This window comes from Ovis canadensis, chromosome 14 (genome assembly GCF_042477335.2).
Source record: "Ovis canadensis isolate MfBH-ARS-UI-01 breed Bighorn chromosome 14, ARS-UI_OviCan_v2, whole genome shotgun sequence".
In the NCBI taxonomy this organism is placed as follows: domain Eukaryota; kingdom Metazoa; phylum Chordata; class Mammalia; order Artiodactyla; family Bovidae; genus Ovis; species Ovis canadensis.
In genome coordinates this window covers 49,048,944-49,064,189 of record NC_091258.1, presented here as the reverse complement: position 1 = coordinate 49,064,189, position 15,246 = coordinate 49,048,944, and the positions used below count along the sequence as shown (strand labels likewise).

The window sequence follows — 15,246 nt, the reverse complement described above, 5'->3', positions numbered from 1 at the left end:
TTCTTGAAATTTTCGGAATACTGACACAGGGCAGGAACTTGAAAAATCTAAGTTGAAAAACACAGTATTGGGGGGGAAAAATGAACAGAATTCACGAACTGCCAGTAGAACAGACTCTTGGAGAACACAGCATGCTATCAATAAAAGCACAAGGTCATCCCAGAGGTAGATTATATCTTATCAAAACTGCAAATAATCCATGACTCATATTTAAAAATCTACCTAGAAGGAAAACTCAGAAACAGATGTCTTCACTCACTATAGTTAATTCTAAATTTTTAAAATAGAAAGAATAGCAAACCTTTATAAACTTTACAAGAGAAAGGAAGGTGGAACATTTCCTGTTCATTTTATGAGGCCAGTACAACCTCAACACCAAACCCTTTAAGACACTTCAGTAAACTAAAGTTATAGATCGCTATCTTATGAATTTAGATGCAAAATCCTAAAATCAAAAAAAAATTTCAGCCATATCAATGGACAATATACCTTGACTAGACTAAATAATGTTTATTAGAGGAATCAAAGGATGGATTTAATATTTAAAATTCAACTGACTTAGCCTTCTACTCCTCTTTATCTCAGATTCTCCTTTCTCCCTTTGCATTTTGTACATTTCTCTTTTGCCTTCCCTTCTTAGAGTTGAAGAGTCAGAACAGCCCTGCCTTGGGAGATGAGAAAGGTGGTGTGGCAATGTACCCACCTGCATCAAGAGTGCTGAGGGCAGGTGGAAGAAATGGTTAGCATGGCTGAGATACCAGCAACACTGAGCAGATAAGTAAATGTACTGAGGATGTTGAGAGCCTGGATTCTCACTGCTGGAAAAAATTATCTAATAAAATTGAAAGGAGAGAAGCTAGGAAAACCTCCTGGAATACTGGACTGGAATGTAACTCAAAATTTTAAATACACAGAAATAGTTATATTTAAAAAAAATAAGGGGATAAACCAATAAAATATCCAACAGTGTGTTAAGAAATGTGAAAGATCTTAGTGAAGTGGGTAATTTTAAAATCCTAGGCTACCAATGTTGACAGAAAAAAGGAGAGAGAGTAATTGAGGAAGAAATAGAGAAAATCATCCTTGCTATAAAAAGTCTGGATCCAAATATTTTATAGGTAAATTATTTCAAAAGACAGAACTGAAAAGCAATCAAAATATTTCTACAAATTACTGTGAGCATGCCACCAAAACCTGCCAAAGATCTACCTCTTGCTCTGAGGGTTGCTTTACTTAAGAACACAGATTCTTAAAAAAAATTGTTTTAATCATCTATTGTAACCAATAGGATTTTATCCCAGTATTAATAGTAGAAATGTTAGGAGCAATTTAAATGTTCTATGAGAAATGGTTAATTTTGGCATATCATACTAAGCAACATAAAACAGCCTTAAAAATGATTTTAAAAATGAAAGATTCTCTCAAAAATTATACTTAATGTTTAAAGGAAGTGTTTAAGGGAAAAACATGCATAGGGAGAAAAGAAGGAAATTCATGAGAATAAATAAAGAAGCGCTAAAAGATTTTTCTACTAAGAAGTCTGTATTAAATATATGTTCACATACTTTGATAAAATGTATTTTAATAAAGGTAGTAGAAGTCACAGAAAAATCAGGAAAAAAATTGTATGTTTGAAATATGTCTTAGAGGAATAGGTTTTGACATACTAACACTGTCATAACAACAAATTTCTTAAAACTGTTCAGTGAAAGTCACACTGTTTCATGCACTTACTTTATCAAAAAATGAACATCACCACAACTGGAAAAATTACATTTTTGCTATGTGAGGAGAAGAAAATGCAGAAAGCATAAAATGATTTCTTAGGGTTAAGTGATTATTAATGTTCGTTCCCGTAACAGCCACTTAAAGCATGTGTACTCTGGAGCAAAGGATGAAAGAAGTCAGGTGGCCCTGCTTCACAAAAGCAGGAAGCCCCGTACAGAGATAGATGGGTAAGCACATCACTCCGTGACCTAAGAGAGCACTGTGACAAGTACGCATAGTGCACAGGAGAGGCACTTGATCTTACCCAGGGGAAGCAGGGTCTGGATTGAAGCTTAAAGACCGGCACAGTCAGCTCAGGAAGAGGTTAAGAAAGGGGGCCTCCACACAGAGGGAGCCCGAATATCCCTGACCACAAATATCCTGACCTGGTTCAGCAAGTGGCTTGGTTTCCCTGGAGCATCGTGTCTGAGTTGCAGGGACCTGAGACAGCTTTTGCTGGGTCTGTTCATCCTGATGACCGAGCCACAGAGCTCTCGGGATCTAAAGTCAATAGACATCAGGCCCTGGTCCCTTTGCATTGCCTCCCCTTCAAGATACAACACCAAGAAACCTGGTCTCCACAAGCAGCTTTTGCTTATAAAACCTTCCTCATTTCTTACTTTTCTGGTGGCTTCAACTTTAAGAATGGTAAACAGCTTTTCAAAATCCTAACTAAAAACACAGTACACATATAATGGAAAAAAAAAAGAATGCATAGTGTTTACACAGCTATGGTTACTAACATCTATACATAGATCTCCAAGATTTGGGGGTATCTCACTTGACCCATCTCTGCTCCCACTGCCCTCCCACCATAGGGCAACTTCAATTGTTTGTTAGCCAAGACCTGGGAGAAGGTCTTACCCGCAGGAGCCTCAACTTTCAAACTCTTGCTCTTGCACATCATTCACAGCAATCTTTAATTGTACAGTTCACTGCTTAAAAACATGGGCTCAAACTACAAGTCTCCTCGCAGCTCCCTGAACACACCAGACACACATCCCACTGTTTCTCCTAACCAGAGCACTCTGCCCCAGACCTGAATGTTAACTCCCACACTTCCTTCCATTCATTCATTCATACAGTCATTGAGCAAATAGTTAATGAACCCCTATGATATGTTAGGACACTTCTAGGCAATTGGGAAACATTAGTAAACAAGAAGCAGAGACCATTACAAATTTTGTTCACTAATGTATCCCAACCACCTAGAAAAGTGTCTTGGGCTTCCCTCATGGCTCAGCTAGTCAAGAATCCACCTGCAATGCGGGAGACCTGGGTTTGATCCCTGGGTTGGGAAGATCTCCTAGAGAAGGGAAAGGCTCACTCCAGTATTCTGGCCTGGAGAATTCCATGGTCTGTATAGTCCATGGGGTTGCAAACAGTAGGACAAGATTGAGCGACTTTCACTTCACTTCTTCAGAAAAGTGTCTTAACACAACATAGGGATTCAGTGACTATCTGCTGAATGAATGAATGGATTACCAAGGCCAAAAAGAAAAAAGCCCAAACTCCCTTGTATTCTCATCTTCCCACACCCACTGTCACACAGGACAACGGTTTCAGGTGTAGGCCCCTCATCCTCTTGCCTCCCAACCCGTGTGCCCAGATGCTCAGTTATGTCAGACTCTTTGCGACCCCATGAACTGTAGCCTGCCAGGCTCATCTGTCCACAGGATTCTACAGGCAAGAACACACTGGAGTGGGTTGCCATTTCCTTCTGCACGGATCTTCTCAACGCAGGGATAAAACCCACATCTCCTGTATTGGCAGGTGGATTTTTTTTTTACTATGAGCCACCTGGGAAGCTCCTCAACCCCTGACCACAGTCAGTCAGCTCTACTCACACTCCCTTCATTTTCACTTGCTTTGACCCTGCTCCTATTCACACATACAATCTTCACTGACTCTTTCCCACAGGCACCCTTTCCTCCCCCTTCTGCACTTACAGCAGGCTCTGGATCTCTGCAGCAACACTTGATACCACCTTTCTAGTGCTATAGTTCTAAATGAGGCTGTCTTTCCCCACTAAATCAACTTCCTGGATAAGTAGTCACATGACTCACTATTCAACTTTTGTACCCCTAACAGAAGCAGAAGATATTAAGAAGAGGTGGCAAACATACACAGAAGAGCTGTACAAAAAAGATCTTCATGACCAAGATAATCACGATGGTGTGATCACTCACCTAGAGCCAGACATCCTGGAATGTGAAGTCAAGTAGGCCTTAGGAAGCATCACTACGAACAAAGTTAGTGGAGGTGATAGAATTCCAGTTGAGCTATTTCAAATCCTGAAAGATGATGCTGTGAAAGTGCTACACTCAATATGCCAGCATATTTGGAAAACTCAGCAGTGGCCACAGGACTGGAAAAGGTCAGTTTTCATTCCAATCCCAAAGAAAAGCAATGCCAAAGAATGCTCAAACTACCGCACAATTGCACTCATCTCACACGCTAGTAAAGTAATGCTCAAAATTCTCCAAGCCAGGCTTCAGCAATACATGAACCGTGAACTTCCAGATGTTCAAGCTGGTTTTAGAAAAGGCAGAGGAACCAGAGATCAAATTGCCAACATCCGCTGGATCATCGAAAAAGCAAGAGAGTTCCAGAAAAACATTTATTTCTGCTTTATTGAGTATGCCAAAGCCTTTGACTGTGTGGACCACAACAAACTCTGGAAAATTCTTCAAGAGATGGGAATACCAGACCACCTGACCTGCCTCTTGAGAAACCTATATGCAGGTCAGGAAGCAACAGTTAGAACTGGACATGGAACAACAGACTGGTTCCAAATAGGAAAAGGAGTACATCAAGGCTGTATGTTGTCACCCTGCTTATTTAACTTCTTTGCAGAGTACATCATGAGAAACGCTGGGCTGGAAGAATCACAAGCTGGAATCAAGATTGCCGGGAGAAATATCAATAACCTCAGATATGCAGATGATACCACCCTTATGGCAGAAAGTGAAGAGGAACTAAAAAGCCTCTTGATGAGAGTGAAAGTGGAGAGTGAAAAAGTTGGCTTAAAACTCCACATTCAGAAAACGAAGATCATGGCATCTGGTCCCAACACTTCATGGCAAATAGATGGGGAAACAATGGAAACAGTGTCAGGCTTTATTTTGGGGGGCGCCAAAATCACTGCAGATGGTGACTGCAGCCATGAAATTAAAAGACGCTTACTCCTTGGAAGGAGGGTTATGACCAACCTAGATAGCATATTCAAAAGCAGAGATATTACTTTGCCAACAAAGGTCCGTCTAGTCAAGGCTATGGTTTTTCCAGTAGTCATGTATGGATGTGAGAGTTGGACTGTGAGGAAAGCTGAGGGCCGAAGAATTGATGCTTTTGAACTGTGGTGTTGGAGAAGACTCTTGAGAGTCCCTTGGACTGCAAGGAGATCCAACCAGTCCATTCTAAAGGAGATCAGTCCTGGGTGTTCTTTGGAAGAAATGATGCTAAAACTGAAACTCCAGTACTTTGGCCACCTCATGCAAAGAACTGACTCATTGGAAAAGACTCTGATGCTGGGAGGGATTGGGGGCAGGAGGGGAAGGGGACGACAGAGGATGAGATGGCTGGATGGCATCACTGACTCGATGGACGTGAGTTTGAATGAACTCCAGGAGTTGGTGATGGACAGGGCGGCCTGGCTTGCTGAGATTCATGGGGTCACAAAGAGCTGGACATGACTAAGCGACTGAACTGAACTGAAGGGCCATGCTCACAGAAAGAGAACCACTGACAAAGGGAAATTTCTGCCTAAAAAGCCCCATTTGTAGGGCGAGTGTTCTGTCATGTACTGTCCTCCATCCAGTCATCAAACTGCAGCCTGAGGAAGGTAACCCAAGTGAACACCGTCAGGCCATTCTAGGAGAATACAGCTGAACCAGAGTGCTTTAGGGAACACAGGCTTAAAAGTGAAGTTTAAAGAGGTCCCTAAGTTCACTGCTCAGAACACAGATCCATTTTCACCATCAAAACGTAATCCTACCCCCAACGTAGAAATGATCATCACCTCCATGATGTGTTAAGTATGTTAAGTCATCTGAATTCTCACAAGCTGCTGAGGAAACACTTTATATGGAAAGGTGCTGATGACAGTGATTTCCATGACAGTGATTTCCTCCAGCTCTCCTCAAACCAAGTAACTGTTTTGTTCTAGTTTTGTTACTTGTCTTACTCCTGAAGGCTAACTCATTAAAATGAAAACATATAACAAGAAGTAAAATAATATAAAGGCATGATACACTGTTTCAGTTCAGTTCAGTCGCTCAGTCGTGTCCGACTCTTTGCGACCCCATGAATTATGGAGGCTGAAAAGTCCATAGCCTGCTATCTAATTTACTGTAAACTGCTTTTAAAGAACATCAGTAATTTTTATCTGATTCGACTGTCTCCTGCCCTAGCAACTAGAATTTGTGACTTTTTCCCCCCTTAACTGTAAGGAGAGTGTGGATTAAAACACCAACTGAACCTTGTTATATTTTCACGGATAGACTCTACGTAATTCAATGGGTAAGCTCAGAGTTAGGATGCTTCTAGAAAGTGCCTCCTCTCTCACAAGAATAAATAGGTTCACAAATCAGCATCATATTAATTAAGTTGAAGGCTGGATATCTTGGGACGTGCATTACTATAGCTGTTAAAGCAGAAAAGAACACGAAAAGCTACGGGACAATCTTCCTTTGTTGTTTCCCTCCTTGCCCGGGAAGAGACCATCTCCAGCCTCTTCCTAAGCAAGTCCAGACCAGGCTTCTCTGGCCCCTGGGTCAGAAGCTGGGGCTCCTCTCTCCTTCACTCACAGTCACTTTCTCCTTTACAGTTTTCTATCCTGTCACCTCACCCTCCAGATTCCTAATCGAAAGAGTTCAAGGAACTGGCTTGGCACTCGGGAGTCTCAACACTGGCACTCCCCAACACTCTCAACTCCTCCCACAAGACCACCCCTCGCTGGTCCCCTCCTTCCCACAATGCAGGCCCCCTTCGGAGAAGCCCGCTCCGCCCAGCTCTGGACACTCTGGTTTCGCAAGGCTAGGAGGCTCCGAGGGGGCGAAAGAGCCGGAAGCGGATTCGCTCCAGTAGGGAATAATGACCGCTCCAAATACGCCCCGGGGTAGCTACGGGCTGCTCACCTGGTGCCTGGCCGTCGGAGGCCTCGGGGCCATCCCTGCGTCGCCGGGCAGGGCTCCCAGGGACAGGGTCTGGGGAGAGAGAAGAGGGCCCACTCAGCCGGCTGTGACCACCGAGCCCACCGCGGCCCGCCCGCCTCCGCCGCCCCCGACCCCAGCCACTTCTCCAGAGCAGAGAGGTGGGGAAGCGCGCGGGCCCCGCCAGGGCCTGCCTCCCAAATCTGAAAGACTCGTCGCGGCCAGACACCCTCCTCCGGCCACGCCCAGTCCCACCCGCGGGACCGTGGGCGCGGCGGCGCGCACGCACGCCAAGCCCGTGGGAGGAGCCGCCCAGACCCGCGCACTCGGAATCACCGCGTGCTGGGGCTCCCGACTTCGCGGCCTCGGGCCCACACGGGGCTCCGGCCGGCTCCTCCCGCCCCCGCTGCAGGCCTAGTTGTCGGCAATTCTGAAGCGCTCGGGGCGGCCCAAAGTGGCCTTAGCCGCACCGCGGCTGGACAATGGCCCCAGCGGCCCGGTAGAGCGGCAGGTGCGCCTGCGCACTCGGAGCCGGGCTCCCTCCACCCCCGGCCGTGGCGGGCGCGCGACTACACTTCCCAGAGGCGCCCGCGCCTGGGTCCCACCGAACCTGCCGGGGAGGACGCGCGTTTTCCCGAGGCGCCCGGGCGGGGACTGCTGTCAGGGCCCAACAGGCCAGAGAGTGGAGCTTGAGTACTCCTGCGTCCGAGTAACAATCACCGAGCGTCTTCTCTGTGCCAGGGGCGTGTTGCTTGTGGCAGGATACTGCGATAAATCGGGCAGGAAAGATCCTGCTTTTGGAAAGCGAGCGTACCACACTCCTGTGACTAGGCAGTAAGACGTAAATATATCAACAAGACAATTTCACTTACTGACTTCAGCCATAGCAATGAGACAGTGAAGGGCACGGGGCAACATCGTCTCTTCTATGCCGTTTTCACTCTGTGGGTCAGTGCTGAAGGCTTGGACACGGACTCCCCAAACCACATATACTACGACTAAAATATCTAATGAAATAGTTGGTACTAGAGAAAGAACAGAAAGCCTTCAGATGAATCCCCTGGTAGCCTCCTGAACCGTATTAAAAAAAAAAAACAAACTGTACTGTGGTTCTTGTGGTTTAGTCGCTAGTCCTGTCCAACTGTTGCCATCCCATAGACTGCAGCCCACAGGCTCCTCTGTCCATGGGATTTTCCAGGCAAGAATACTGGAGTGGATGGTCATTTCCTTCTCCAGGGGATCTTCCAGACCCAGGGATCCAACCGGGGTCTCCTACGTTGAAGGTGGCTCCTTTACTTGACTGAACCACCAGGGAATTACAATGTTCAATCAGTTCAGTCGCTCAGTCGTCTCCATCTCTTTAGGACTCCATGGACTGCGGCACGCCAGGCTTCCCTGTCCATCAACAACTCCTGGAGCTTACTCAAATTCATGTCCATTGAATTGGTGATGCCATCCAGCCATCTCATCCTCTGTGGTCCCCTTCGCCTCTTGCCTTCAATCTTTCCGAGCATCAGGGTCTTTTCAAATGAGTGAGTTCTTCACATCAGGTGGCCAAAGTATTGGCGTTTCAGCTTCAGCATCAGTCCTTCCAATGAATATTCAGGACTGATTTCCTTTAGGATGGACTGGTTGGATCTCCTTTCAGTCCAAGGGACTCTCAAGAGTCTTCCCCAGCACCACAGTTTGAAAGCATCAGTTCTTTGGTGCTCAGCCTTCTTCATGGTTCAACTCACATCTGTACATGACTACTGGAAAAACCATAGTTTAACTGTATGGACCTTTGTCGGCAAAGTGATGTCTCTGCTTTTTTAATACGCTAAGTTTGTCATAGCTTTTCTTCCAAGGAGCAAGCATCTTTTAATTTCATGGCTGCAGTCGCCATCTGCAGTGATTTTGGAGCCCCAAAAAATAAAGTCTGTCACTATTTCCACTGTTTCCCTATCTGTTTGCCATGAAGTGTTGGGACCAGATGCCATGATCTTCGTTTTCTGAATGTGGAGTTTCAAGGCAACTTTTTCACTCTCCACTTTCACTTTCATCAAGAGACTCTAGTTCTTTTTCCCTTTCTGCCATAAGGGTGGTGTTATCTGCATATCTGAAGTTATTGATATTTCTCCCAGCAATCTTGATTCCAGCTTGTGCTTCATCTAGCCCAGCGTTTCTCATGATGTACTCTGCATAGAAGTTAAATAAGCAGGGTGACAATATACAGCCTTGATGTACTCCTATTCCTATTTGGAACCAGTCTGTTGTTCCATGTCCAGTTCTAACTGTTGCTACCTGACCTGCATACAGATTTCTCAGGAGGTAGGTCAGGTGGTCTGGTATTCCCATCTCTTGAAGAATTTTCCAGAGTTTGTTGTGGTCCACACAGTCAAAGGCTTTGGCATACTCAATAAAGCAGAAGTAGATGTTTTTCTGGAACTCTCTTGCTTTTTCGATGATCCAGCAGATGTTGGCAATTTGATCTCTGGTTCCTCTGCCTTTTTAAAATCCAGGTTGAACATCTAGAAGTTCATGGTTCATGTACTATTGACGCCTGGCTTGGAGAATTTTGAGCATTACTTTACTAGCACAAAGATGCGTGCAATCGTGTGGTAGTCTGAACATTCTTTGGCATTGCCTTTCTTTGGTATTGGAATGAAAACGGACCTTTTCCAGCCCTGTGGCCACTGCTGAGTTTTCCAAATTTGCTGGCATATTGAGTGTAGCACTTTCACAGCATCACCTTTTAGGATTTGAAATAGCTCAACTGGAATTCTGTCACCTCCACTAGCTTTGTTCGTAGTGATGCTTCCTAAGGCCCACTTGACTTCTCATTCCAAGATGTCTGGCTCCAGGTGAGTGATCATACCATTGTGGTTATGCACAATGGTCGTGAAGATCTTTTTTATATAGTTCTGTGTATTTTTGCCACCTCTTCTTAATATCTTCTGGTTCTGTTAGGTCCATAGCATTTCTGTCCTTTATTGTGCCCATCTTTGCCTGAAATGTTCCCTTGTTATCTCTAATTTTCTTGAAAAGATCTCTAGACTTTCCCATTCTATCATTTTCCTCTATTTCTTTGCACTGATCGCTGAGGAAGACTTTCTTATTTCTCCTTGCTATTCTTTGGAACTCTTTCAAAGGAGTTCAAAGGAGTTCAAACTCTTTGAAAGGAGTTCTTTGGAACTCTTTCAAAGGAAAGGTATATCTTTCCTTTTCTCCTTTGTCTTTCACTTCTCTTCTATTCACACCTATTTGTAAGGCTTCCTCAGACAACCATTTTGCCTTTTTGCATTTCTTTTCCTTGGGGATGGTCTTGATCCCTGACTCCTGTACAATGTCATGAACCTCTGTCCATAGTTCTTCAGGTACTTTGTCTATCAGATCTAATCCCTTGAATCTATTTGTCACTTCCAGTGTATAATCGTAAGGGATTTGATTTAGGTCATACCTGAATGGTCTAGTGGTTTTCCCTACTTTCTTCAATTTAAGCCTGAATTTGGCATAAGGAGTTCATGATCTGAGCCACAGTCAGCTCCTGGTCTTGTTTTTGTTGACTGTATAGAACTTCTCTGTCTTTGGCTGCAAAGAATATAATCAATCTGATTTCAGTATTGACCATCTGGTGATGTCCATGTGTAGAGTCTTCTCTTGTGTTGTTGAAAGAGGGTGTTTGCTCTGACCAGTGCATTCTCTTGGCCAAACTCTATTAGCCTTTGCCCTGCTTCATTCTGTACTCCAAGGCCAAATTTGCCTGTTACTCCAGGTATTTCTTGACTTCCTACTTTTGTGTTCCAGTCCCCTATAATGAAAAGGACATGTTTTTTGGGTGTTAGTTCTAAAAAGTCTTGTAGGTCTTCATAGAACTGTTCAACTTCAGCTTCTTCAGCATTACTGGTTGGGGCATAGACTTGGATTACTGTGATATTGAATGGTTTGCCTTGGAAATGAACAGAGATAATTCTATCGTTTTTGAGATTGCATCCAAGTACTGCATTTTGGACTCTTTTGTGGACTATGATGGCTACTCCATTTCTTCTATGGGATTCTTGCCCACAGTAGTAGATATAATGGTTATCTGAGCTGAATTCACCCATTCCAGTCCATTTTAGTTCGCTGATTCTTAGAATGTTGATGTTCACTCTTGCCATCTCCTGTTTGACCACTTCCAATTTGCCTTGATTCATGGACCTAACATTCCAGGTTCTTACGCACTATTGCTCTTTACAGCATCAGACTTTATTTCCATCACCAGTCAGATCCACAGCTGGGTGTTGTTTTGTTTTGGCTCTGTCTCTTCATTCTTTCTGGAGTTATTTCTCCACTGATCTCCATCCAGTAGCATATTGGGTACCTACTGACCTGGGGAGCTTATCTTTCAGTGTCCTATCTTTTTGCCTTTTCATACTGTTCACGGGGTTCTCAAGGCAAGAGTACTGAAGTGGCTTGCCATTCCCTTCTCCAGGGGACCACCTTTTGTCAGAACTCTCCACCATGACCCGCCTGTCTTGGGTGGCCCTACATGCGTGGCTCATAGTTTCATTGCTGTGGTCCATGTGATCAGATTACAATGCTATTTGATTACTTATGATAGTTCAGTTGGTAAAGAATCTGCCTGCAATGCAGGAGACCCCAGTTTGACTCCTGGGTCAGGAAGATCCGCTGGGGAAGGGATAGGCTACCCACTCCAGTATTCTTGGTCTTCCCTGTGTGGTTCAGCTGGTAAAGAATCCACCTGCAATGTGGGAAACCTGGATTCAATCCCTGGGTTAGGAAGATCCACTGGAGAAGGGAAAGGCTACCCATTCCAGTACTCTGGCTTAGAGAATTCCACGGACTGTATAGTCCATGGGGTCATAAAGAGTTGGACACGACTGAGCGACTTTCACTTCATTTCTTGATTCCTTAGTATCAATAGCTTCGTATACCATTGCTTACTATCCCCATTTTGTACTTGGGGAAAGATATAAATGGTGGAAAATTTCGACACAAAGAATTAGGTTTACATAATTATGTTTTGTTGGGAAGATCCCCTGAAGAAGGAAATGGCAACCCACTCTAGTATTCTTGCCTGGAGAACCCCATGAACAGAGGAGCCTGGCAGGCTACAGTCCATGGGGTTGCAAGAGTTGGACACGTCTTAGCAACTAAACCATCAATTATGTTTTAGATATCACAAATAATCTTAAAACTTACTAGAGACTTAGATTTGACTTTTTGACATTAGACAATCACACATTCATGTGGTAGAAAATAATTGCAAGTAAATGTTCCTTACATGCTTTATCAAGAGGATGAATATTAAAAAAAAAAAAACACTTTCCACCACTGCTGCAGGAATATAATGCTCTGGAACAAAGCAAGCATCATTCAGAAATATGAGTGGTCTAAGGAGGCTGCTGTGAGGCAGGGACTCAGTAGACTGAGACTTAAGGAGGCAAGTGCAGGGACATGAGAGAGAAAAGAATTTCAGGCTGAAGGAACTGAGGGTGCCCAAGTCCCACGGTGGAAACAAACTTGATGGGTTTTCGAAACTGATACCTAATGGAGCTGTAGCAGAGTGAAGGGGAGGGAGAGTGACACAGAGGTAAGACAGTTAGGCTGGGGTTTGATGAAGTAAAGTTTTAGACGCTATGATAAGGAGTGTGGATTTTACTTTACGTGTGATGGGAACCACTGAATTAGCAGCAGTGGAGTCACTTACTGCTATGAGGGGATAAGAGAAATATTTCCTGTTGTTCCAGAATTGGTAACCAGGCCTCAGAGCTGAGATTAAATTCTTTTGCATTGAAAAGAGAGACAAGGGACTTTTCTGTTGGTCCAGTTGTTAAGAATCTACCTGCCAATCCCAGGTCCTTCCCAGACCTGGTTCGATCCCTGGTCCGGGACAATTCCACATGCCACGGAGCAACTAAGCCCATCCGCCACGACTACTGGGTACCCTGGAGCCCATGCTCTGCAACAAAAGAAGCCATCGTAAGAAACCCGAGCACCTCAACTACAGAGTAGCCTTCCCTGCGGCAACTAGACAAAGCTCTTGCACAACAACGAAGACTCAGCACAGCCAAAAATTAATTAAAATAAATAAAAATAAATAAAAAGAGAGGGACACATGGCGTTTTTCACGGAACTAAAACAAATTATTCTAAAATGTGTATGGGAACATTAAAAACCCCGAATAGCCAAAACAATTTTGAGAAAAGAAGAACAAAGTCGGAGGTATCACACTTCCTGATGTCAAGCTATCTGATGAAGCTGCAGTGATCTAAACGGTATTGGCACAAAAGCAGACACATACATCAAGGGAACAGAATAGAGAGCCCAGAAATGAAGCTACACTTATCTGGGCAATTAATCTATGACAAAGAAGACAAGAATATACAATGGGGGGAAAAAGATAGTCTCTTTGATAAACAGTGTTGGGAAAACTGGACAGCTACAGACAAAAGAGTCAAACTGATACTCTCTCACACTGTGCCCCAAAATAAATTCAAATGGATTAAAGGCTCAAATGTAAAACCTGAAATCATAAAACTTCCAGAAGAAAACATAGGCAGTACTCTCCTTGACAGAGGTCTTAGTAATATATTTTTTGATATGCCTATCCAGGCAAGGGAAACAAAAGCAAAAATAAGCTAATGGGGCTACATCAAACAAAAAGCTTTTCCCCAGCAAAGGAAATATCAATAAAATAAAAAGACCACCTACTAATGAAACAGGACACCTACTAAAGAAAGAGGAAAAAAAAATCTACTGAATAGAAGATACTTGTAAATGATATACCCAGTAAGGGGTTAATATCCAAAATACTCAGAGAACTCATACAACTCAACATAAAAAAACAAACAACCCAATTTTAAAAATGGGCAGAAGATCTGGACAGACATTTTTCTAAAGAAGACATACAGACATATGCTCAACATCACTCATTATCAAGGAAGTGATCACCGCACACCTGTCAGAATGATTATTATAAAAAAGACAACAAATAAAAAATGTTAGTGAGGATACTGAGAAAAGGGAACCCTCATGCACTGTTGGTGGGAATGTAAAGTGCTACAGCTACTATGAAAAACAGTTGGAGATTTTTCAAAATATTAAAAATAGAACTACCATGAGCCAATAATTTCACTCCTGGGTATTTATCCAAGGAAAACAAAACCACATAATTACAAAAGATATATGTACCCCTATGTTCACTGCAGCATTATTTACAATAGCCAAGTGCCCATCAACCCATGATGGGCAACCCAAGTGCCCATCAACACATGAATGGATAAAGAAGATACGGTATATACACAATAGAATATTAGCCACAAAAAAGAATGAAATCTTAGCATTTTTGACAACATGGATGGACCTAGAGGGCACTCTGCAAGGTGAAATATGTCACAGAAAGACAAATACTGTTTGATTTAACTTGTATGTGGAATCTGAAAAACAAAACAAATGAAACATTAAAACAGAAACAGAGTTACAGATACAGAGAACAAACAGGTGGAGAAATAGATGAGGAAGATTAAGAGGTACAAACTTCCAGTCCTGAAATGAGCCACTGGTATAAAATTACAGTGCGGCAAATATAGTCAGTGACAAAGTAGTGATGTGCTGTAACTAGGTGATCATTTGATGTGTAGAGAAAAAACAATCACTGTGTGTGTAACAGAACTAACAGTGTTGCAGGTCAGTTGTACTTTAAAACCAAATAAACAAACACACAAAGTCATAGAAAAAAAAGATCATATTTGTACTTACCAGAGGCAGAGGGTAAGGGGGAGAGGAAACTGGATAAAGGCAGTCAGGAGATATAAATGTCCAGTTATAAATAAGTACTAGAGATGTAATGTACAACATGAGCCATATCATTAACACTGCTCTATGTTATACATGATGGCTTTCCATGGTGGCTCAGGGGTAATGAATCCACCTGACAATGTAGGACACTCAGGAGAAACAGGTTTGATCTCTGGGTTGGGAAGATCGCTTGTAAGAGTAAAAAGCAACCCGCTCCAGTAATGGCTGGGAAATCCCTTGGACAGAGGAGCCTGGCAGGCTACATACAGTCCATGGAGTTGCAAAGAGACACGATTTAAGAGATTGAGCACACCCACGTGAGACTAAAGGAAGAATTCTTCAGAAGAGCAAGCCCGCCACCTAGTGGGAAATATGAGGGCCTACACCTTCAGCCAGAAGAATGTGAGAAAGAAAACACTGAGAGCCCCTAGAAGGGGAGGGTTTATAAACTACCCCAAGGCCTCCCCAAAGCAAGGGAAAGGGGAATTGGAGATCAGGATGACGGAGTGCAAGGCGAGCAGGCTGAATTTCCATTATTCGTGTA

The 15,246-nt window shown here is 43.6% G+C and overlaps 1 protein-coding gene across 19 annotated transcripts in view; it reads right to left on the bottom strand.

Annotated features, from left to right (window-relative positions):
• Positions 1 to 7,470, bottom strand: part of ZFP90 (ZFP90 zinc finger protein) — a 33,141-nt gene extending 25,671 nt beyond the window's left edge. For 7 of the 19 annotated variants that reach the window (XM_069550187.1, XM_069550198.1, XM_069550185.1 and 4 more), the window contains exons 1-2: positions 7,257 to 7,447; positions 6,906 to 6,974 (exon numbers count right to left, since the gene is read on the bottom strand). In XM_069550187.1, coding sequence (XP_069406288.1) covers positions 6,906 to 6,938 — 33 coding nt within the window. In that variant the 5' untranslated portion in view covers positions 6,939 to 6,974; positions 7,257 to 7,447. The other 12 variants (XM_069550183.1, XM_069550182.1, XM_069550197.1 and 9 more) reach the window with 11 other exon arrangements.
• Positions 7,471 to 15,246: the final 7,776 nt, after the last annotated feature.